We start from the raw sequence: 24,069 nt of genomic DNA on the forward strand, positions 1-24,069 counted from the left end.
CTATATTGGTCTATTAATTATTTGTTGGGTTTTTTTATTTTAGGATGAACGTGAGGCCAGAGAGAATGTGAAGAGAGAACAGGATGAAGCTTACCGCATTTCACTAGAAGCTGATAGAGCAAAGGTGTGTGCATAGCGAAGAACATCCCCTGCTGTGTTGGGAAGTAATTTCATGAATGCCAGGATATGCATGTCCTCACAATGGATGAAATTCACCTAGTTTTGGAGGACCACACCACTTCGGCCCCATGTAGGGTTCTGCTTCCCTACACACCAAGGAAAACTCCTTACCAGCCACACAGGCCAGCATACAAAGCCACATCGTGGGCAAGCCACGAGAGAGGCCACAGATTTATATTTACACAGATCCAGTGGCCCCAGTAGCCCACACAACTGACATGTAGGGTCTGTGGTAACAATTTCAACCAAGAGACTGGAATAGTGGCCATGGGGGCTGTGAGGCAGGCCTGACCTAGGTTTAGGGGTGGGGGGTCACCTTGCCTTGCCATCTGTTCTGCATTCCCCCCTCACAGAGCATGAATACTCAGAGTGAGTTTCACCTTGTGTGACTAGGAATTCTTCATGGGTAGTTGCTTCTGCTTAGCACAGTAGTTTATGTAGCTGAAGTTTGGAAATTCTCAGAATCTGTGTTGCTCATTAAGCACATGTTTTATGTGGTGCACTGATGAGGACGTACACAGTGTTCAGATGACTATTTTCATTATTATGCTTTATATGTGGAATATTGAGGGCTGGGGGGTTCACGTGTCTTTATCATATCATTTAAATATGGCACATGCACATACTGGCCAAAAAGCTTGACCTGTGTAACAATGCTCCCTTTGGCCTTATGACTAGGATCCACTGCAGGGTTAATTTAATATGTGATATGCTCTCTGTCAAGGAGCCTCTATCCTGTCCTCGCAGGGAGATGACTTGATCTAAGAGGTCTTTTCCATCTATAACCACTGGATCTATATACAAAGATACTGATTTTGAATGAAAACATGTGTAGTTATTTGCAAATTTTGTAGTATTCTATTGTTCCTTTATGTTCCTATTCTTGCTCCAGAATTAAGGGGCTTGTGTTCTCCCCATCTGCATGCAGAGGGGAGCATGCACCCACCAAAGAGCAGGAGGGGAGGATACTACCTTTGTGGCATACTTCCCATTCAGCCCCAATCTTTCAGAAGCTCCTCCCAGTCTGAGGCTGTATTAATTTGCACTGTTTCCCCTTCTGTTTGTGGAACCCGGTGTGACAGCTGCAGTCTGCCCCTTGTCTCTGGCAGGTCTGCACAAACCACTCCTACCCCAGCAGAAAAAGAAACATTTGTGGAGTTTCCTCTCCTTCATGTGGGTAATGCAGTTTTTTTGCACAGGGCTATGGGCTGTGCTGCTTAGCTATCAGTTGAATGTAAATGTGATTGTTTCTTTCTCTTTAATAGAGGGAAGCACAAGAGAGAGAACAAGCAGAGCAGTTTCGTTTGGAGCAGATTCGAAAAGAACAGGAGGAAGAACGTGAGGTGGGACACTTTGCCTTTTGGGGCAATTTCTAGAGTTTGTGTTGGTGGGATACCTGGCAACCATCACTCAGAGCTGACTAAGGTTTTTTTTGTGTGGGCATTCAATACCTATGACATACTTTAATCTAACTTGCATAACATTTATAAATCGTTTTACTTTATTGGGTAAAACATGATTTTATGGCTTTTCCACTAACTATTCTGTCTCATATTATCTGCTGGTCTTCCACTATCCTTAGGCAAGTCTGAAGCGCTCTCTGCCTCAGTTTCCTTGTTTGTTACATGGATAACCTACTTCACCAGGGTCTCATGAGGTCTAACGCCTCATCTTTGATAAAGTGGGTTTTGTATGCATTCAGGTCTATTAGCACTTTGATCACTGCACTAAATAATCATCACACCCCTAGTGGATGGGAGATTAATATTAGTGCCCTCATTTTACACAGGAGGGGTATTGACTGAGTCTGAGAAATTAAGTGACTTGACAATAGAATCATAGGAGTGTAGGACTGGAAGGGACTTCAGTAGGTCACCTACTCCAGTCCCCTGCACTCAAGGCAGGACTAAGCAATAACTAGACTATCCCTGACAGGTTTGTCCAACCTGTTCTTAAAAAGCTCCAGTGACGGAGATTCCACAACCTCCGTAGGCAATTTGTCCCAGTGCCTAACTACCCTCGCAGGAAGTTTTTCCTAATCTTCAATTTAAACCTCCCTTGCTGCAGTTTAAGTGACAGAGGGTGTCAGCATTAGAGCTGGGATTAGAATGCAAGAGTGCCGTACTCTCAATCTTTGCGTTATGAACTGGGCCATTCTACTGAGCGAGACCAAGACAGTCCATTGGTTGACTGGCAGGACCAGTTTAGCTTCATGCAGCTGGGAGGAAGCTTATGATAGTTTTGGCTCTACCCACTGCAGACCAAATGACATCATTCTATACATATTGGGCCACAGTACCGCCCCCCCCAATTTAGAGGGATCTTTGGCAGTTGGTTTCATGGATCCAAGGGCCAACTATGAGTAGCTGCAAGGAAGACAATGATTAATCTGTGAGCTTTAGGAAAAATCACAGTGACAGTCTCTCAGCCCGAATGATCAGTTAACATCGGTTCATATAATAAATATTTTATACACCTATATTTTATTATTTTATATGGAAAAGAACATACTTTTTAAATTATAAAACATGAGATTAGCATTAACATTTTGAGTTACTTAAATTAGGGGTCCTGTGTCTGAAGCTCCAAACATTGTCTTTGCAGATACCAGTTTTTAAAACACAGTATCTCAGTTGCTTTTCATTTTATGGATTGATTTCTTTACTTTTGTTTTCAAATATCTTGGAGCCTAGTTAGCACTATGAACAAATGGTTTGCATAATTTAATTTGGGGAATGAAGCAGTTTTTTAATTTTAAGATAAAAGTAACCAAAAGCCCACAAAAATCCCAATTATTTTCTTTGTACTAGTAATACAGTTTTTAAATGGTCAATCAAATTTATCCTGAAACTTCTTTTAAAGAAAAGAAACCTTTAGTCTCTGACTGAGACCTTAAATGCCAAAGTCTGTCCCCCCAAAACCAAGGTATCAATGAAAATTCAAAAACCCTGTCACAATAATGATGCAAACTCTCTATTGTGATTAAACATATTGGCTGCAGGGTAAACTAATGCGGTTAAACATTGGAAAAATTAGGAGATAAAAAGAGCAAAGCAAGATGAGTGAATTTAACTCTTTAGAATGTTTCTCAAAGTACACTGTTAATGAGAAATATACAAGTGTTAAGCCACAAAGCCACAATTTTGTTTACAAATCCAAGTCAATGAAGTATGGCACTAGTTCTTGCTGAACCAATAACTAATCTCTTGTTACACCCGTTCAGGTACAAGGGCTACAAAAGATGGCAAATCAACCCTGTAAGAGGCATTGATGTGTACCTGAGCACAGCCCCAAACTGGCCCCTCTCCAGGAAGCATCTCATGGGAACAATTTGTTAATTTGTGAGATATGAGCCATCATACATGTGTGCTCCATTCCCTTAGTCTGAGTGGATGGATAAACCACTCCCTGTGGAAACTACTGTTCCCCAAATGCAACTGTGGTGTGAAGAGTTTGAAAGTACAGGTGTCCAGCAGAGATTCTGCAGGATCTAATCCAGGATGCCCAACTTTCCTGCTGCATATGGTCAGACTCAGCCATGTAATTTTTTGTCAGACTGTGCCACAAGTGTCCTGTTTAACAGTTCCCCAGTAAAAGCTTGTTTTGGGGGTTCTATGGGGTTTCACAACTAGTCCATTGTCCCAATCTGTTTTGTCCAAAGTGTGATCTCCCAGTACAGTATATTCCCGCATGCTAAAACAGTCATAGTGTAATGTGTATGAAGTTCTGCACACAGCAGTAATTTTTTCTTCTTCTTTATCTCCAGGCAAATGTATAACATAGTGATTAAACAAAGGGATAGTGCACATCCACTTCTCCCCCCCCCCAAAAAAAACCCCAAAAACTGTACATGAGACTATCAGTCCTTAGAGGAGTTCTGGTGAAATAAACAGAATCATAGCTCAGCTAGCTATGTCATCAACCGCTGTGTGTGTTGTTAAAACAGCTATCATGTAGTACCCAAAATAAAACTGCATGTCAGTGGGTGATGAAATGCTCCCTATGTTTCTCCATTCTCCGAGGGGTGAGGTGGGGCTAAGTCAGTTAATGATTGAAAAGGGCTTTGAGATCCTTGGATGAGACTTTCAAATTAAAAGTGCTATAGATGTGCAAACTTAAAGGGTGAAATCCTGGCCCCATTGAAAACGATGGGCATTTTGCCATTGATTTCAGTGGGGCCTAGAATTTCACCCATCATTAATAAGAGCCTTATTAATAATAAGCATTGATATATCTGCATCCTCGTGGGGTGTGTTTGTTTGCTAATGCTATATAAATATATAAACCAACATACTTTCCCCTCTTTTTCTATTCATTAATATAATTTTCTTGATCTGACTCTTTTCTTTTTGCAGACATTTGAAATCTGGCATTATGTTTTTATTTCATTTTCCAGATGATTAAAGTCTGTGGAACTGGTGAAATCCTGTTTAAATTGCATCCTTTCCTTTCTTTTTCTTTGTTGTTGTTTTTTGTTTTCTCCCCTGAAGTGGCTTTTTAAATGTATATTTGGTGACATTTCAGTACTATGTTTTTTTCTGATATATGGAAACATTGCATTATACAACTGCAAAAAAATAAAGTAGGTAACCAACATAATTTTTTATTCTCGAAGATAAACTTGACAAGCAAATTGTGTCAACAATTCACCTTGCACACATCTTTCTGACCAAGATAAATCATCTAAGAACCTGACATATTTAAGTGCTTCCAGAACTTTTAAACCATGTTATATTGTGAATAGTTCATTTAGTCAGAACTACAGTATTAAGTGTTTTGCATAAGATGCTCCACCTTTTCTCTACACTGTACTGTCGGATTTGCTGTCCTCTTACCTCCTGTTGCTACCAAAAGTCAATAATGGGAGTTAAGGTAAGAGACCATTAGAGGGACACTAGAGGAGTCTTGCAGAAAATAGGAATATGAGAATTCTGTTGTGAATAATTAACAAGTTGCATTCTGTAAAGTTATTAGCAATTGAACTCACGTAATTGAACTCACGTAAACTAGTACTGTAGCAGTAACAGCAATAAGACTGTTGAGAAATTGCCTTGCTTATCTTCTAATTCATGTAATTAGTGTGTTTTCTTTCTCTCTTTAAAAGTAATTGTGAACACATAGAAACAATAATTCCCGTCCGCTGCATTGTGCTTACTACCCTGGCCTTTTGGAAACTGTTTTCTCACGTAAAAGCAGAAAAACCAGTCCACGATTAAAACTATACCTGAGCTTCCTTGTTTTAATACAAACTGTAATAATGAAAAGAATAAGATCTGTTTGCTCAGCCAAACAAAAGAGATTTTAACAATGCTGTTTACTGACACTCCCTATGTTCAAGTGTACGGATTACCTATATTCCGTTGTTCTGTAACAGTGTTTGCTTACATAAGGGGCTTTATGTTCAGTTCCATATATTTGAAATCTGGCTATTGATCTATTCACAGACTGAACATCCTTTTTTATCAACAAAATTCAGCTTGCTTATTCAGATCCAAGCGTTGCTAATGTTATCCAGCTCATAATTGTTTTCTAACTTGGTTCACTGGGGTGGAATATCCATTGTATATTGTCATTTTATGTTGAAGCCTTGGAGACTGGTTACTTTGGGGAGCTAGGTATTCTTTGCACAAAGAAAAGAGCTCTAATGAGCTACTGTTGTTTATTTTTCTGTAATATAATTGATTGAGTTCAGTAAATAATGTAGCATCTGTTATTATACTATGTGAGGAAATGTCAAAACAGAAAGAAAGTAAGCAGGTGGTTGAGGAAGGAGAGAAAGGAAATAGAATCTATTTAATTATATTATTTAAAATATAATCTCATAGCAGACACATAAAAATTAACTTGAGCCACAAGAACATTAAAAAACTCTTTTGGATTCACACAGAAAATGCCTGGGATTGCAAAAGCCCATATGAAGCTCTATGTATAATCATTTATATTGAGATATAATGTTTCCCAGTGTCTGCATGTAAGAAGCAGATTGTTTAAATGATCTTGTACCCTTGCCTCTGCCCCATTCTGTCCTTTTCATGTAATTCATTTCTCCCTCTAAATGACTAAATGGGGGAGATTTTCAAAGACACAAATAGCAATTGAGTGCCTCACTCCCATCGAAAATCAATGGGAACTAGGCACTTTAACTGACTTTGAAAAATCTTTCTCTTTTGTGCCTTTTTTCATATCACCCAATTGTTGTTAAGATTTTTACCAACAGGTGCCTGAATGTAGGCTCCTTTAGAACATCAGGCCAAACTAATTTAGCAGGCATCTTCTTTTGAAAATCCTGGCCACAGAATTCATGTTATACTAGCTCCTGGAAGCCCTGGTTAGGATCGTGGCCGAGAACAAATTCACAGGTAGCTATAATTCCTGCCCCAAAGAGCTACCATCTAAGGAGACAAGCAACATACAGAGCGTGAATAAGAAGACAATCAAATATATATATGTTTTAGATACATGTTTACATTCGCTTACTTTTATAAGAACATAAGAACGGCCATACTGGGTCAGACAAAAGGTCCATCTAGCCCAATATCCTGTCTTCCAACAGTGGCCAATGCCAGGTGCCCCAAAGGGAATGAACACAACAGGTAATCATCAGGTGATCCATCCCCTGTCGCCCATTCCCAGATTCTGGCAAACAGAGGCTAGGGACACCATCCCTGTCCATCCTGGCTAATCACCATTGATGGACCTATCCTCCATGAATTTATCTAGTTCTTTTTTGAACCCTGTTATAGTTTTGGCCTTCACAACATCCTCTGGCAAGGAGTTCCACAGGTTGACTGTGCGTTGTGTGAAAAAATACTTCCTTTTGTTTGTTTTAAACCTGCTGCCTATTAATTTCATTTAAGTTCTTGTGTTATGAAAAAGAGTAAATAACACTTCTTTATTTACTTTCTCCACACTGGTCATGATTTTATAGACCTCTATCATATTCCTCCCCCCTTAGTTTTCTTATTTCCAAGCTGAAAAGTCCCAGTCTTATTAATCTGTCCTCATATGGCAGATGCGCCATACTCCTAATCATTTTTGTTGCCCTTTTCTGAACCTTTTCCAATTCTGGTATATGTTTTTTGGGATGGGGTGACCACATCTGCATGCAGTATTCAAGATGTGGGCATACCATGGATTTATATAGAGGCAATATGATATCTTCTGTCTTATTACCTATCCCTTTCTTAATGATGCCCAACATTCTGTTCGCTTTTTTGACTGTCGCTGCACATTGAGTGGATGTTTTCAGAGAACTAACCATAATGACTCCAAAATCATTCTTGAGTGGTTAAAAACTAATTTAGACCCCATAATTTTATATGTATAGTGGGATTATGTTTTCCAATGTGCATTACTTTGCATTTATCAACACTGAATTTCATCTGCCATTTTGTTGCCCAGTCACTCAGTTTTGAGAGATACTTTTGTAGCTCTTCATAGTCTGCCTGGGACTTAACTATCTTGAGTAGTTTTGTATCATCTGCACATTTTGCCACCTCACTGTTTACTCATTTTTCCAGATCATTTATGAATATGTGGAATAGGACTTGGACCCAGTACCGACTGCTGGGGGACACCACTGTTTACCTCTCTCCATTCTGAAAACTGACCATTTATTCCTACCCTTTGTTTCCTATCTTTCAACCAGTTACCAGTCCATGAGAGGACCTTCCCTCTTATCCCATGACTGCTTACTTTGCTTAATAGCCTTTGGTGAAGGACCTTGTCAAAGGCTTTCTGAAAATATAAATACACTATATCCACTGGATTTCCCCCTGTCCACATGCTTCTTGACCCCCTCAAAGAATTCTAGTAGATTGGTGAGCCATGATTTCCCTTGACAAAAACCATGTTGACTATTCCCCAACAAATTATGTTTATCTATGTGTCTGACAATTTTGTTCTTTACTATAGTTTCAACCAGTTTGCCTGGTACTGAAGGCCTGTAATTGGCGGGGTCACCTCTGGTGCCCTTTTTAAAAATTGGACTCACATTAGCTATCCTCCTGTCATTTGGTACAGAATAATTTAAATGATAGGCTACGGACTACAGTTAGTAGTTCTGCAATTTCACATCTGAGTTCTTCAGAACTCTTGGGTGAATACTATCTGGTCCTGGTGACTTATTAGGGTTAGTTTATCAATTTGTTCCAAAACCTCCTCTAATGACACCTCAATCTGGGACAGTTCCTCAGATTTGTCACCTAAACAGAATGGCTGAGGTTTGGGAATCTTCCCTCACCGTGAAGACCGATACGAAGAATTCATTGAGTTTCTCCGCAATGGTCTTATCGTCCTTGAGTGTTCCTTTAGCATCTCGATCGTCCAGTGGCTCCACTGGGTGTTTAGCAGGCTTCCTGCTTCTGATGTACAAAAAAAATTTTGCTATTACTTTTTATTATTTATATTCACATAAATAAAGACTTTCCCACTCTGCCCTCAGCCGAGCCATTAAATATTGGCTGATTTCTTGTAGCTGTTGCAGCAAAAATGAATCCTGGTGCTTGGAGCCATTTCTCTGTGGATAGCATTTTTCCTTTCCTCCTTTAATCTCTCCTTAAAATCAACTTTTTTGCCTTGCCTTTTTCCCTGCTGATCCTCCTATGACTATGGCTGTTCCCACTTTCGTGCCTCGTATACGCTAAATAACCTGTATGCCTTAAATATATAGAAGAAATATCCCAATCAGAGCATTTTAGTTACAAGTATTTTTAGTAAATCTAACAGGTAGGGGGTTTGTTTTCATTGTGAATTGCTGTCAGGGGGAGGAAGAGATTCCTTAGTTTCAAATGGTCAGTTATTTTGCCGAGAGGAGTACAGTTTGATAATAAAAAGTATTTACAAAAATAAATGTATTTAATGCCTTTAATTTGTACTCTTTAAGAAAGCAGTTGAGCACTTGACAGTTATTCCCTCAATCAAAAATGTTGATGCTTTTTTGCCAAACAATTAAATTCCTATCTCCATCATGCAGTAAACTGTAGGTTTAATTATGTGTTATAAAGGAAGGGTTTATTTTAATTAATTGTCTGGTGGGCTGTTATTAAGAAATGCACAAAAATGGTTTTGTCATTGAGACAAAAAGCACAGCTAAAGTTCTGGAGCCCTGTGATTCCTCTCGGAGTTCTAGCATGAAAAATGGAAAAACTCCCATGCCTAAGTAGTTAAATTGAAGCTAAATGGTCCTTTTTCTTTCCTCAGGCTATCAGGCTATCTCTAGAGCAGTCTTTGCCTCCAGAGCCAAAAAAAGAGAGCACCGAGTCAGTCAGCAAACTGCGTATCCGAACACCCAGCGGAGAGTTCTTTGAGCGGCGTTTCCTGGCCAGCAGTAAGCTGCAGGTTGTCTTTGATTTTGTAGCTTCCAAGGGATACCCTTGGGAAGAGTTCAAGCTGCTGGGCACCTTTCCAAGGAGAGATGTAAGTAAACGTATCTTCTGTGAATAAATTCTCCTTATTCCTAGTTGTATGTATCAAGATGGCATGTATGTTACAGCATGAAAGATGAAGGTTGACTTGGTATGTTGTAATATGGTCAAGCTCCATGACACAAAGCAAGTCAGGAGCTAACATGAGAGCCCTAGGACAGAGGTTCTCAAACTGTTGTCCGTGGACCACCAGTGGTCCACGAGCTTCATTCAGGTGGTCCGTGGATAGTTCTCTCAAAGGTGCGCGCCTGGGCGGCCGCACACGAGAGAATGAAGGCTACCCACCTACTTAGTGGAGACGCGCAGGCCTGGTGCCTGGACCGTGGAGAAGACGTATGTGTAAGGTGAGGTGGTGACCTTGGGGGGAATGGGGGTAGGTGGGAGGGGGCAGTGGGGAAAGAAGAGGGCGTGGGGGGAATTTGGGATGTGCAGGGCTGCAGCAGCCAGAGAAAGAGGTGACTTTCCCCAGCTCCAGAGCTGCGTCTGCCAGGGAGAGACGGTCCTCCTTCCCAGCCTCGGCTCTGTAGCTGCTGTGGTGGGGGAGAGACCCCCTCCTTCCAGCCCCAGCCTGGGGGCTGCTGTGGCAGGGGAGAGAAATTATTATTAAGGGTTTTTTTATATAGCGCTTTTATCCAACTATTACAATAGTTAACTAATGGTACAAACATTTGGAAAGATTATTAAGTGGTCTGCCAAGACCCACAGCAATTTTCAAGTGGTCTGCGGACAAAAAAAATTTGAGAACCACTGCCCTAGGGCATGTTGTTATATAAAAAGCTACATCAGAAAATCCAGACTTTCAGTGGCAGAGGGGGAAAAAATTCTAAAGCAAAAAATGTAAAGGGTCAAATTCAGTGAGGACTGGACACACACATCCAAAAACAGAGTTTGACCCAAAAACTTTATTCCCTGTTTTAAAAGAAAGTAGAACCCCTCTTGCTTAGCATAACACTCCCAAAGTTCATTTGGTGAGCATCATTTCATTTTCTCTCCTGGACATGAAGTTCTGTTGTTCAGATTGGTGTTCTGATCTTCCTGTTGATTCCATTTTGCTTGATGTAATTTGTGACATGAGTAGAAAGGGCTCTGTCAAACCATAAATGAGTTATCGGGTACTTTAGCACACTTAACCCTGATAAACTATTCATCTATCCCTTATGTAATCCATAAAATCAAGTAAATAACCACTTTTAATTCTTACCTAAAACTTCTTTTGAAGTGTATACAAAAAATAATGACGTCCTATCGGGTGTGAATGACCATCATTATAGGCTGTACTAACTCCCTGATCCTCAAGTTTGCTAATTTATCTGTGGTTAAACCTGCCATGGATTCTGGTCACTAGAGCTTTTCTTATACTAGATTTCTTTGAAGATACTCTTTTTGGTGTTGTTGTTGTCTGCTGAATTATAACTTAGATTTTGTTTATAGCATAGTTGTTACTACTAAAATAAAAGGCAATGGGCCCAATCTGTGTGTCCAGCTGAGTTGTGATCAGTGCAAAACCTGACGTCGGGAAAGGGTGCAAAGACAGCAGTACAAGTTAAGTCAGTCACTGAGCGGTGGGGCTTGGCAGCATACCAGCCACACACCCCATATGCTGTGGTGGTGGGGAGTTTAGCTTTGTAACCTGGAGATTGCGCATGCCGGAGAAATCCTCAGATGGCTGGTTAAGCTGGCTTTATGTCCTTTTTGCACCATAAGAGCCCACTATGTGGGACGCTTTGCTCGGTCCACCCTTGTCTCCTCCTCCGCAGGAAGTTCACTCAGGATAGGACTCAACTCAGAGTGTTTGCAGTGCCATTTTGTAACAGCCATCTGTTGCTTCAGGATTAGTATCTAGTTTGTAAAAGTCATCTTAAATTACAACCCGCCCAAAAAGCTCTAGAAATATTTGTACTTAACAAACATATCCTCTTGAGAGCAGGCTTGATTTGAGATGATTGTGACATAACTGTGAATGGGATTGTAGATATCTGATGGCTTGTCTTGAGCCATGTCTCAAAGGCAGAAAAACTGATTTCTAATCACAGAATCTGTCCAAAGAGGCAGTTAAGAGACGTTGAAAAAGACACAGATGCACTTTTATTTTGAAGGTACTTATAACTGTTGGAGAGGAGAAACAGATTTGAAGTGGGAGGCGGAGAAATGCCTTCCAATCCCATAAATCTCAGCATCAACCCTACGCATGTTAGGAAGCCAGCAAACCACAACCAGTGCACAAACTATCAATGTAATATCAATTCCATAATGGGATGCACCCAAGAATACCATTCAAACACCCTGAAATCAATGGGGAGAAAGAATGTTAAGGGGCAAACCAGTTAGAGGACTTGGCAGTGTTCAGATCCTTCCCCTCCACTTCTTCTCAAGAAGCCAGGCAGTGAGCTAAATCCTGCTCCCCTTTCCCATCAGGCCCCACTACAGTATGAGCTCCAAGGAAGCAAGGATTTAATTACGTGACACACAGACTAGCCTCCCACCACACCCCACAAAAACCCACCACAATGGCATCTTCAATATGAGACTCCCTAGCGCTTCAGAACAGCAGCCTCATTAAATGGAGAAAAGTACTCTTTCCAGTACGGACAATGTTAAGCAGTTTACCTAGCCCCAGGTAATGGCTTTTAAATACAAAGTAGGGATCCTGTTAGCTTAGCAGTGCTCTCATTAGAAGAGTATAGACATCAGTGACCGTATTGTACCTTTCAAAATAAGGATAAAATTGATAGATCTCTTTGGATTTTTCAGGATGAAAAGTGCTACATAAAGTAAGAGAGGAGGAGGATAGATAAAGGACCTGGGAGTCAGGAAACTTGGCTTCTATTCCCATTCTGCTACTGATTCAGTTGTGTGACCTTTGGCAAGTCACTTAACTTCTCTCTGTCTCAGTTTTCTTTCTATTAAATGGAAATACTGATATACCACCTTCATAAAGCACTTTAAGATCTTCAGATGGAAAGCATTACATAAACCTTAAGCCCAAGATTTGCAAAACAGGGTGCCTTCATTTAGGCTCCTAAATCATATTTAGGCAACTAAATAAATAGCCTAATTTTCAAAGTTGCTGAGCACCTGTGGCAACCTTTGGAATCAGTGAGTCAGCTTTAGGCTTTAGATACTATGGTGAGAGTTGCTATATAAGTATCAAGATGAAGAAAAGTTGGAAAAATTTAGCCAAAGAATTTATTATTATTTCACATTGGTAGTGGATTAATGAGTGATCATCTGAAAACTAAGTACGTTGATGAGTTAGGATCTTGGGTAAAACCCACGTAAGTAAAAACATGTTAAGTAAAAAGAGTAAAGCGAATGAAGCAATGAATATAAGGCCTTATCTACGCTGCCATTTTACAGCACTGCAACTTTCTCACTCAAGGGGTGTGAAAAAACACCCCCCTGAGCGCTGCGAGTTTCACCGCTTTAAAGTGGCGGTGTAGACAGTGGGGGTGGGTTTTTTATAGTGCTGCTGGTGCCACGACTACACAGCCATGTTAAAGCGCTTTAACGTTGCTAGTGAAGACATGCCCTAAGTAAATTCAAGAGGTGGCTAGATTTGTGTGCCAAAAGAATGGTAGAGGAGATTAAATGGCAGTAGGAAGGTTGGTTTAAAATAAACTTAAAGGAAGCAGACATGTTAGGTTGGATGGCCTTTTGCTGTTTTTATTAGTAAATAAACTGATTTATATCAGTCTCATGTGTAACGATGTATGGTAAAAATATTTCAGATTATGACTTTAGAAGAGCGACCTAATTCCAATATTGAAGGCATTTGGGTATTGTAAATAATAAACTCCAGGGTATCCTATACACAGTAGGAGGGCATGCAATGCTGAGTTACAGGATACACTCCTAAAATCGTGCGTGTATATTGGATCAGCCTCTAACTCCTTGCTATGTAATACATTTCTTGTCAAGTTGTAGTTTGCATATAGGGCTGTGATTCTGAAGGACCTGTTTTGTGTGGGGGGATGGGGCTGGGAGTGAGAGGCAGCAGGAGGGGGTAAAATTCTCCACCTTTTAATGTGAAAGTGTTGTACATCTGAACACTAGTAAAACACAACAACATTATTTATGAAGTTGGATAGGTATGAACTGTACAGGGCACAGATCATTCACCGTGGTGTGAAATTTTGCCTAGGACCAGATTTTAGACAATTAATTGTATTAAATTATTACATTGTACCTTTAGTCAGTCTGAATTAATGACCTCCAAAATAAAGCACTTGCTATTTAAGTAATTGCTGTATGATAGAAAGTAGATAAACAATTGGGGACAAGCAACCATCACTAATTCGACTGCTTTCCCTATCCTTTGACACACAAGGTGGCTATCCGGTTTGCCTACCCCTCTGGCTTGTTCTGATCTGGCCATTAATGCCATAGAAAATGGGAGCAGGTTTTCATGGTACTTTGAAACTATACCCTTAGTGTCCCCACTTGGAAAAAGGAATTAATGACACTGACCTGCTTTGTAAAGCGCTTCGAGATGTACTGATGAAAAGCGTGGTGCTGGCAGCGGCATTATTTATACTGGTGGAAGGATGAACGAGGTTTTCACTTGGGACATTTTTTTTAATGTAAATTTTCAAAAAAAGCCCTTTTAATCCTTATCTCTTACAACCCTGTACCATGAATTTCAAATTGGATCTGCTTTGAAATATACGGGGTGTGAGTTGTATCATGAGCTGAAGTTTAAGTAGCTCTGTATGCTTTGGGTATCCATCCCAACAGGGTACCTCAAGCTATGGGTATATAGTGTTCTCAGTAGTGACCCCTATAACTATTACGTTGTCAATACCTCTAAGCCTGAGCCTAGCCATGTTTAAAATGCAAATTCTGGAGTCACTGGCATTTAGCCTACTGGCTATATGGTTTTCCCTGTCACAATACACTAGATAGCGAGTGCATGGTCATAGTATATTGCTCCCTACATTTGGGGAATGCTATTTTTCTCTTAATCTGAACCATGTAAAGTGCACCCATATGTGTGTCACAAGTGGATGCAATGACGACGATACACTATATGCTAAACCAAAATATCTTTTATTGCATTTGAGAAGGAAAATGTATTAATTGTTTCCCTATGATACAGTATCCATAATTCATAGACTTCAGAGACTTGGTTGCATGAAAATGTGTGATCAAACATGAGTGTAATTTCTGGCACTTGTGTATGTACAATTTGCTGCTTTGTTTAGAGAGTAGGTGTATGTGAATCTTCATTCAATAAGTGAATTCATTTTCTGTTGTTAATGCTTCAGTTCATATTTGTGTGGTTAATTAGGTTACTTCTTGGAGCTTAGCTTTCAGACATGTTCCCCTCTCATACTAAAAAGAAGCACTCTAATTTTAGTATAAATGAAAGCATTTCACTTTATTTTTCTATCATCTTAATACACTTTGGGAATCCTAATTCACCTTGGGAATTTGCTGCCCAAGAGGGGATGGAGTCATACAAACAGGAAACGTCCCATTTCTTGTATTCATTTTACTATTGTTCTCAAAATAACAAACAATATTCACCAATGCAGCTGAAACAATACTCTAGCCAGAGTCTGAAGTAGCATGTGTGGAATCCTATTAATCGCTAATTAACTTTACTCCATCTAAGCATGTAATCCCATTTTTAGTGGAACCAAAGTGAAGAAGAGCAATCTCAAAATGTCTCCCATGTTACAGGTCTTCCAACTTACTTAAAACAGAACAAAAACAAGCCTTTTGCTCTTTACACTGTATTGTTCCTGTATTTAAATACTGTGCACAGTTAGTCCCCTGTAACACTTTCTGGTACATGGACAGTGTGTCTACCCTTATCGCAGCTTTTTGGGGGATATCAAAATGATTTTATCAAAACACTTTATTTTGATACGGTCAAAGCGCTTCATTTCGACTTCATTATTTCAGCTTTTTATAAAGTATAATAAAAGTTGAAACAATAAAGATGAAATGCAGGACTTTGACTTTGTCAAAATAAAGCTCTTTGACAATTTTTCATTGAAAATGTTGACAAAATCGATACATTCCTGTGACACGTTTTGATTTTGTGTCAGCGTTTTCTGAAAGAAAACTGTTCATTCAGAAAATTTTCAACCAGCTGTACAAAATACTCTTTTTAACGCCCTCAGTTCAGATGCCCCAACAGAATGTTGTTGAAATATTTCCACATCTCCAGTAAATAAAAATTCATTAGTTCTATATTCCTGTTGTTTACACAGATATGCTTGGCTAACTTAAAGTCGGAATCATAACCTACTGTAAATACAAACTTCTACATGAGTAAATACACAGATTAACCTTCTCTAGACACTACTTGTTGTTTAAAAACAGCAGTAACATTCCAACGCATTTAAGCACGTGCAGCGGCTTGTTACTGGGACTTCCTCATTGACTATGCTGTCCATCCGCTGACACGAAGTGAATACTAACCACCTTTTTCCTTCAGTACTGCAGCCATAGCAAATTGGATGCCAAGCCCAATGCTATATTTCACACCAGTGAATCTGGCTGCTTAGTGGATTCCTGACTAATACCTTTGAAGAAGCATGTTTTTTCTGGCCACGTAAGTGGTTGGTGTAGAAATATCTGTATTGTAAATACAAGCTTAGCCTGATGATTACTATACGACGTGTACTGTGAATATAGTTCTGTGCAGCTTTTTCATGACATGCATGTGCAAAGGCTGTGTGTATATAAACAGACCTTTTTAAAGGAGGGGGATGCCCTTTTGATATTTGATGTGAAATGTGCTTGTTGGCTTTCGCACGGTCTACATGTTACGTTTTTATGGTTCCTTCCAAAAATCCCTTTACCTACCACTGAAATGCACCCACCTCTTGCATGTTAACAAAGCAGCTATTTAACAACACTGCAAAAAGCAGAGCTAGTCCTAGAAACATGAGTCTGCTCTTTCAGCAATACTCACTTAGCTTTTGGCCTTTCCATGAGCCTTCTTCCAGCTTGAAGGCCCTCGCAGGTACCCTCAGCGATAGTCCACCAAGTGTACCAGCTACAAAATCCATCCAGCGCCCAGTGGAGAAGTCTGCAGTCTGCAGAAGTCTTCCTGAGGCCTTTGTACATCTTACAGAGCAAGCCTTTCTTGACATGTTAGATCAGAAAGTGAAGGATGCCATATCCAATGGATACTACAGGGGACAGTTTAAGTAAACAGAATGCAATTAGCCAGATTGAAATTTGGCCAGGATATCAGAATTAACAGCCTGTCCTTGCAAAAGTATTATGGCATCTTTAATGACTAACCAGAAAGTTCCTGACCTTGGTTTTTCATGGTATTTGAAAGACACCAACCTCCAGCAATACAGCACCCCATAGCACCAGGCAGGGGCATTGGTAAAGCTTTGTACATTCTGTGCTTACAAGTTTCCTTTGGAAATCAAAATTAAATCCTGCAGGTTTTTTCTGCCCTCAATTTCCACTTTAAGTGTACACCAGTGTAAACCATTTATTTTAGAGAGTCTTTTGCAGACAGTGTACTGGAGACTTAAGCTCTTTATTTACTGTATCTGGAAGCCTTAGTAAGCTAAGACTTCTACAGTATTTCACATTTATTTATTTGAGCCAGAGCTTAGGATCAGGTGGCAGTTAAGTCACTTAAGGTTACTCAAATGCATCTAAAATGTTGCTTAATAATTCAGAACCAGTTTGCTCTGTTTAGAGTGTTAAGATTGTTTAAATCCTTTTAATTAGCCAATTCCAAAAGCAGTTTGAAAAAATGGGGAGGGGGGAAATCTGTTTCTCCTAAAAGCTAAAATAAATTGAATCTAACCCACACTGTACAGTGCATCCAGTCAAGACAGGTGCTGATCAGGATTTCAGTAGGTGTAGGGCCAGGCTGTTCTTGATCATTGCATAGGTGTATAAGGTAGGGGAGGGATCACCACCCTCCCTATGTACCTTATGTCCCCTCCAAGGGCCAGGCATGAGCACAATCCCTGGGCTCCCCCAAGAGCAATGTCCTGCAGTACCTGTTGTGGTGGAAGCCATCCCAAAGGAGGCAGGGCCATATCTATCCCTGCACCAGTCAGTATTTCTAGCCAGAAACATAGAGGCAAGCACATAACCTTCTCCTATGGGATGGTATAACCTACACCTCTCCCCTGTGAGCTGGGTGCTCCAGAAGAGTTTGTATGGCACTGTCAGTTCCAGAGCTACTGCTGCCTTCCAGGAATAGTCTAGCTATTAGCTCATTAGACAGTGTGCAATCCTCAAAAAGACCTAGGTCCAGGAACAGCTTTAGGATTTAGCTTCCTTTCTCCTCCCTTCACCTTGGTGGAACACAGGGAAAAAATGAGCAGGGTGCAGAAAAGAAATGCTCTCAGCCATACGTGGAAGGACTTGTACTATATTGTGCTCATATCCAGTAGCATACTGGTACTGAGCAGCACTGTAGAAGCTTCAGTGAGGACTGCCTGCCTGCTCAGCTGGTTACAGAGCTTCTGCAGCACCTTTGGCTGTTTTAATGGAGACAGGGGATTCAGAGTGTAAAAAGTTGACGTGTCAGCTCAAATCATATGTTACTTCACTGAGATGATGCTCATTTCACTGGATAATAGCTAGGATTGGAATTCTTCACTGCACTACTAAATTACAGTGTGCTTGCTACTGTCACTGGAGATCATGCTCTAGTATCAAGGGGCTAAGCCATTAAAATGAAACAATCAAGACATAAAGAAACCTAACAAATAGGTTTGGGCCCAGTATTTGATCTATCTTAAAGTTATCTGATGAGACACAGTTTCTGGATTTCAAATATATTTTTAAATTCATGTTACTCCACTGCTGAATTTTATAAGCTATGTTTGTAAATAAACCCTGGACTAATTCTGTAGTCCTAGTTAACTAACAAATTGTTCACAGACCTGTGCTAATATAATTGATGGTCCTGGAGCATGAACAAGTCATTAAAATAAACCTCAAAAGTTGTCTTCATTTTAAGCTCTAGGACATAAATCAATGTTTTCCAAGGACAAAATCAGCTAGAGAAATAAATGTTTTTCTCAAGTTTTAAGAGGCTCCTACAACTCTTTCATTTTATTGCATGGTTAACGGCACATTTCCTCTTTGTCATGATTTCTGCAAGTGGAGAAAAAATTTAATTTGACCCAAGTAATCTCTTCAGTAGGTTTTAATCATTCATATTTCTTGTTATGTAAAATAGGAACTGTTGTTTGTTTGTTTTTAAAATAACACACAGTTTAAATGTTAAAAACTTTGCATTCTCCCGCATGAAACTTCAGATTGTGTAGAACAAGAGTTCTCAACCTTTTTCTTTCTGAGCCCCTCCTTCCCCCCTTCCAACCCCCCCCCAAACGTGTGATAAAAACTCCATGCCCCGCTTGGTTTTCTGCATATAAAAACCCTGGGCCAGCGTTCAGGTACAGCAAGCAGGGCAAAAAGAACAGGAGGACTTGTGGCACCTTAGAGACGAACAAATTTATTTGAGCATAAGCTTTCGTGAGCTACAGCTCACTTCATCGGATGCATGCTATAATTGAGCTAACATGCTAACAGATGCCTAGCTGTGGCAGCAAGATGGGCTAGCCGCTCGAGTGCATACCTAAGGACCTGGGCAGGACTGTGCTCAGGGTGGCTAGCCAGTCCCACCACCTGTGCCACGGTGGCTGCGCTGCTATTTTTAGCAAGCTAGCTTGATCAGAGCTGCATGCATACGTCTACCCAAGCTGGAAATTACACCTCTAGCTCGAATGTAGACATACCTTAAGACACTTTTTATTTTTCAACTTGTGGTTCATGCTTAACATTCATTCTATCCATTTTTGCACACAGGAAAAAAATGTTGTATCAAAATACCAATAAAGAGCCTTGGTAACATTAAGATATTAAAAATGCATTATCTGGTTACTAGAACATGAAATGATCTCCTGCTGTTTTGGTAACTGGATAAGTAAATACATCAAACTAAATTGCAAACGCAATCCTGTGTACGTTATTTATTCTGTCAGTCATGTTTTTATATAGTGCTCATCACTATCCTGTCTGAGACCTTCATCCTTTGAACTTTTATTAAAAACCCTTTTGGATTTTTGTCCTATACAATCATAATTAAATGCATATAAATCCCATTTCTGACCAGTACTTTCTCACCAATCTACATCTAATAGTCTATGTGGAAACACTATATTTTGCTTAGAGTGTCGTCTTGTGGCGCTCTTGTAGTGCTTGCGAGTCTTGATTGGATGGTCATCGGGTTTGTTTAGCTCCTGGTGGAAACTTCTGTGACACCAGGGAGTTCTCTCTCTCTCTCTCTCTCTCTCTCTTTCTCTTTCCCCTCCCCGCTCCTGAAAGGAAATGTTGTTGCTGAGAATTCAAATTTGGTCAAAATAAAAGTATTGGAGCAGTGCAGAGATGGGATTCAGCATCGAGAGAGGGATGGTATAGCACACACTGAGCTTCAACATCCCCTGGTGGCTGATGTGGAGCAACATTCCTGTCTTTCTAATGACCGCCTGCCTTTCTAATTGCTGGGGGGGTGGGGAGGGATGCTGGTTGCTGCCAATGAGGAGGAGAGGTAATGAGATTATGTGAAGAAAAGGTTGGCATACATTGCAATGTTGGGGAACAACCTGTTTTTCATTCCCTTGGCTCCTCCTTCAGAAGGATGAGTGAAATCCTTAAAACCCTGTATAGACCAGCTCTCATTTTAGTCATGGTCTTAAGGGGGTCCAACAAGATAAGGGAAGTTTTATGACCTGCTTTCCTTCCCACACAAAAAAGGCAGTAATTAAAATTCACTGGGGGTCTAATGTAACCTGTAAAAGCAAGGAAATATTATTTATTACATTATTATCCAAAATTACCCTTCCCCTAAAGATCTTATAATCTAAGAAAACCAATAGATACAACATGCAAGCAAATTAGTCAAGATGGTGATTGGTCACATCTTGAAAGCTCCTTTGTATGTTTGTTTTGTTTATTATAGGTGTGGCTGGTAGCACCACCTAATGCAAAGGTTGTCCAACCTGTTTTCAAATGCTTATAACTTTACTAATCTTTCAATTGCTCAAACTGAAATTTCCCAGGCCGGGTGTCTGCCTCAGGCTGAAATTTTTGGAAATTTTCAGCCAAATGGTTCAACCCTTGCCAGGAACAAGGCTAAGGAAAATACATTGTTTTGCACACGCTAGAAATTTCTGGTGACCTTTTCTTTGAAAAACTCTAGTGCCTACCTGTTGTGAACTTGAGATTTGGCAGGGGGATAGCCTTTGTGTCAGAGATGTACATTTCTTTTGATGCCCCTGCAAAAATCTGCCCAAATTTGGCCAAGTTATAAGCCTTTGAAAAATTGCAGTTTACATGTGCTCAGTAGAGATTTGTTTGAACTATAGTACGATTCCAAGATTGTCACTCTGTCCGTGTCACTCTGAAGCCTAGAAAGTCTAATGAGTCAATGTGAAGCAATAGAAACAGCTAAAAGCATGGCTGAGACCACTTTTTCTTCAGAATATCACTAGGTTCAATCATCACTAGGATTTGCAGTCTGTCACTGTCCAATTTTTAACCTTAGCCTTTTGACTTCACACCCATGAGGTGTACAGATACAGTTAGGCATGTATCTATGCCATGCAAAGAGTCCTAGACCATTGTGATATCAGAGGTAACTGAACAAATCACCACCCTTACTCTACAGCTGATTTACATGCATCAGTTTCATTAGGTGTGAGGGAAACTGTACAGATGAGATTACTTGGCCCCAGCTGTTTTATTATTAAATCCCCTGAAGGTTCCCTCTGCACTGTGCATGCTCCATCCTGGGAAGAGCAGGACTTTCCCTGCAGTTGCTGCTGTGGGCCGGCACAGGTCCAAGCACCTGACCCATGTCTACACTACTGGCTAAATCGTCACTGCTGCAATCGATGCAGTAGTGTCGATTTTGCAGGTCTCTTGAAGACACGCTAAGTCGACGGGAGAGCGCTCTCCCATCAATGTCTGTACTCTACCTCCCTGAGAGACAGAAGCTATGTTGACAGGAGAGCACGTAACTGAACTAGCATAACTTAAATTGATTTACAGCGTCAGTGTAGACCAGCTCTGAGAGCAGTCTTTCCTCTGCTCTCAATGACATCCCTGGCAGCGTAGAGGAGGAAGCTGCCCAATTCTAATGCAGAGGGGACAAAGGCTGGACCTGCTTGGGGGATTAGATTGGGAAAAGGAGTATGGGGAGGGGAAGGAAGACTGGGACTGGAGGTTGCCAGGTTGCGGAGAGGGAAGCTAGGACTGGCAGTTGGGTTGGGCAGGAAACTGGGACTGCCTCTGCAGGAGGACTGGGACTGAGAGGCTGGGTAAGCCTGTGACTGGCAGGACAAGGAGACTGGGGGTTGGAGGGAAACTGGCTGGGAAAGGAGACTGGGAGCTAGGGGTGGAAATGGGGGAAGCAGAAGCCAGTAGTTGAGAGAAAGATGGAGATCAGATGAGGAGCTGTGGGGGAGAATTGGGACTGACTGGATAAAGAGACTGGGACAAGGAGCTGCGGAGGGGAGGTGGGAGAGATACTGAGTGAGGTGCCCAAGGAGAGAAAGTGGGATGTGAAGCCAGTGGAGATGGGAAATTAGGGTTCTGGGGTGACTGGAGACCCAAAACAGATGAGGAGCTGGGTAGAACTGGGACTGGCTGGGCAAGGGAACCAGTGACAAGGAGCTGATGGGGACTGGGAGTGGGATGGAGAATCCCAAGATATGAGATTAGGACTTGCTGAACAAGGAGATTGGGAATGACTGGGCCAAGGAGCCAGCTGTGGGGGAGAGACTGGATTGGGACCGGGACTTTGAGGGGATGAGGCAGAAAGGGTCATACTTGGGAACAATGGGCAGAAGTCTGCCCACTAGAGCACATTCCTCTCCAGAGCATAGAGTAGAACCCAGATTTCCTGAGTGTCTCTATTCCTCTGCTGCCAGCAATGAAACCCACTGGCAAAGTGTCCCATTCACCTCTAATGCTGGCCCACATAAAGAATGATAACCTACTGCTGCTATCAGTTACTCTGTTAGCTCAAGTGGCAGAGGTGTGTGTCCTGGATCCCTCAAACCTGCTGATGACCCAGGTGTGTAGCTATATGACATCACATGGTGGAATTTCTTGTGGATTTTCCATGACAGTTAAGTTCTTCTGAGCTAACCAGATCCAATCGGCAACTAAAATTCAAAGTTTAAGCACGAGAAGTGGGGTGATTTGAGCCTTTAACCTTTCTGACAGGCCAAATTCCCGTCTTCCCTTCTTATCCCTTATCAATCCTATTTGACTAGAACACTAGGCCTCCAGCAGAACCTTCCTTCCCTGTATCCAACCTTGCTTCTTATCCAACTCCATCTGTAGACAGAGTGCCCCAGCAGTGGCATAATGCACACTCCTCTCTCCCCACCTCCAGTCCCCTCCCCCCCAAATGTTCAAGTTGAAGGCATTAGCTCTCTGACCTCTAGTGATAAGGATTCAAAATCTTACTCATTAAATGCCATCAGATCAATAGGCTGGTTTCTATCATTTTTAATTGTAACATTTGTTATATTAGTCACATCCATGGACAAAACACTACCCATATCTCACTATGTACAGTATCGCTTGGATCATTCTTACTGTACATTATACTTTTATGCAAGATCAAACACTACATACTATAATTCTCACTACATGTCGTCCAATTGAAATCAGTGGTGCAAGAATTCCATTCAGTTCAGTGCAATAGGTCATCATAAAAGAAAGAGTCATACTCTGTGAATCTGCTTCCTAAACTTCTCCAGAACTTTGTGGAGTCTGTAACACACACAGGCTAACAGTTCATTCTAACTATTCTGCAACAAATCTACACAATGTAATGATATAATAAAGGGCAAGAGGGTGTGATCTAGAAGTTAGAACAAGGGCATGGGAGCCAGTACTCCCGAGTAGACCTGGATGAAATATTTCAGGCGAATATTTTATTCAACAAAAAATGCCGTTTCAATCAACCTAAAATTATTGGTGAATTTGACATGAATAGTTTCAGCCATTCACAAAACAGACGAAAGAGGTAGAGGTAGAAGAGGAGGTGGTGCTGCTGCCCCCTGGCACTTCCCCTATCACTTTTAGCCCAGTGATTAAGGCACTCACCTGGGATGACCCAGGTTCAAATCCTTGCTCTGGAACTGACCTGAAACAGGCCTTTTCTATTCGCCAAAGCTTCTGAAAAAATTCAGATTCAGTTCAACTCAAACCAATTATATTTTCCCCCAGAACGGCCACTGAACTAAAAACTCAGTTATTCACCCAGCACTATGCCTGGGTTCTGTTCCCAACTCTGCTGCTGACATTGTGTAGATTTGTTGCAGAATAGTTAGAATGAACTGTTAGCCTGTGTGTGTTACAGACTCCACAAAGTTCACTGTGTACCCTTTGCCAAAAGACATAATCTTTCTATGCTACAGTTTACCCATCTGTCAAGTAAGGATAATAA

General features: G+C 40.9%; 1 protein-coding gene and 1 long non-coding RNA gene across 2 annotated transcripts in view; one reads left to right on the plus strand and one right to left on the minus strand.

Annotated features, from left to right (window-relative positions):
• The window catches only part of FAF1 (Fas associated factor 1), a 312,180-nt gene that overhangs the window by 277,838 nt on the left and 10,273 nt on the right, over positions 1–24,069 (plus strand). Inside the window, exons 16-18 of the mRNA XM_048861231.2 lie at positions 44–124; positions 1,446–1,523; positions 9,382–9,597. Coding sequence (XP_048717188.1) covers positions 44–124; positions 1,446–1,523; positions 9,382–9,597 — 375 coding nt within the window. The remainder of the gene's footprint in view (positions 1–43; positions 125–1,445; positions 1,524–9,381; positions 9,598–24,069) is intronic.
• LOC125641387 (uncharacterized) overlaps positions 19,020–24,069 on the minus strand; it is a 35,544-nt gene continuing 30,494 nt past the window's right edge. The window contains exon 4 of the long non-coding RNA XR_012669734.1: positions 19,020–19,924. This is a non-coding gene — a long non-coding RNA (uncharacterized LOC125641387). The remainder of the gene's footprint in view (positions 19,925–24,069) is intronic.

This window comes from Caretta caretta, chromosome 8 (assembly GCF_965140235.1).
Source record: "Caretta caretta isolate rCarCar2 chromosome 8, rCarCar1.hap1, whole genome shotgun sequence".
Lineage (NCBI taxonomy): Eukaryota > Metazoa > Chordata > Testudines > Cheloniidae > Caretta > Caretta caretta.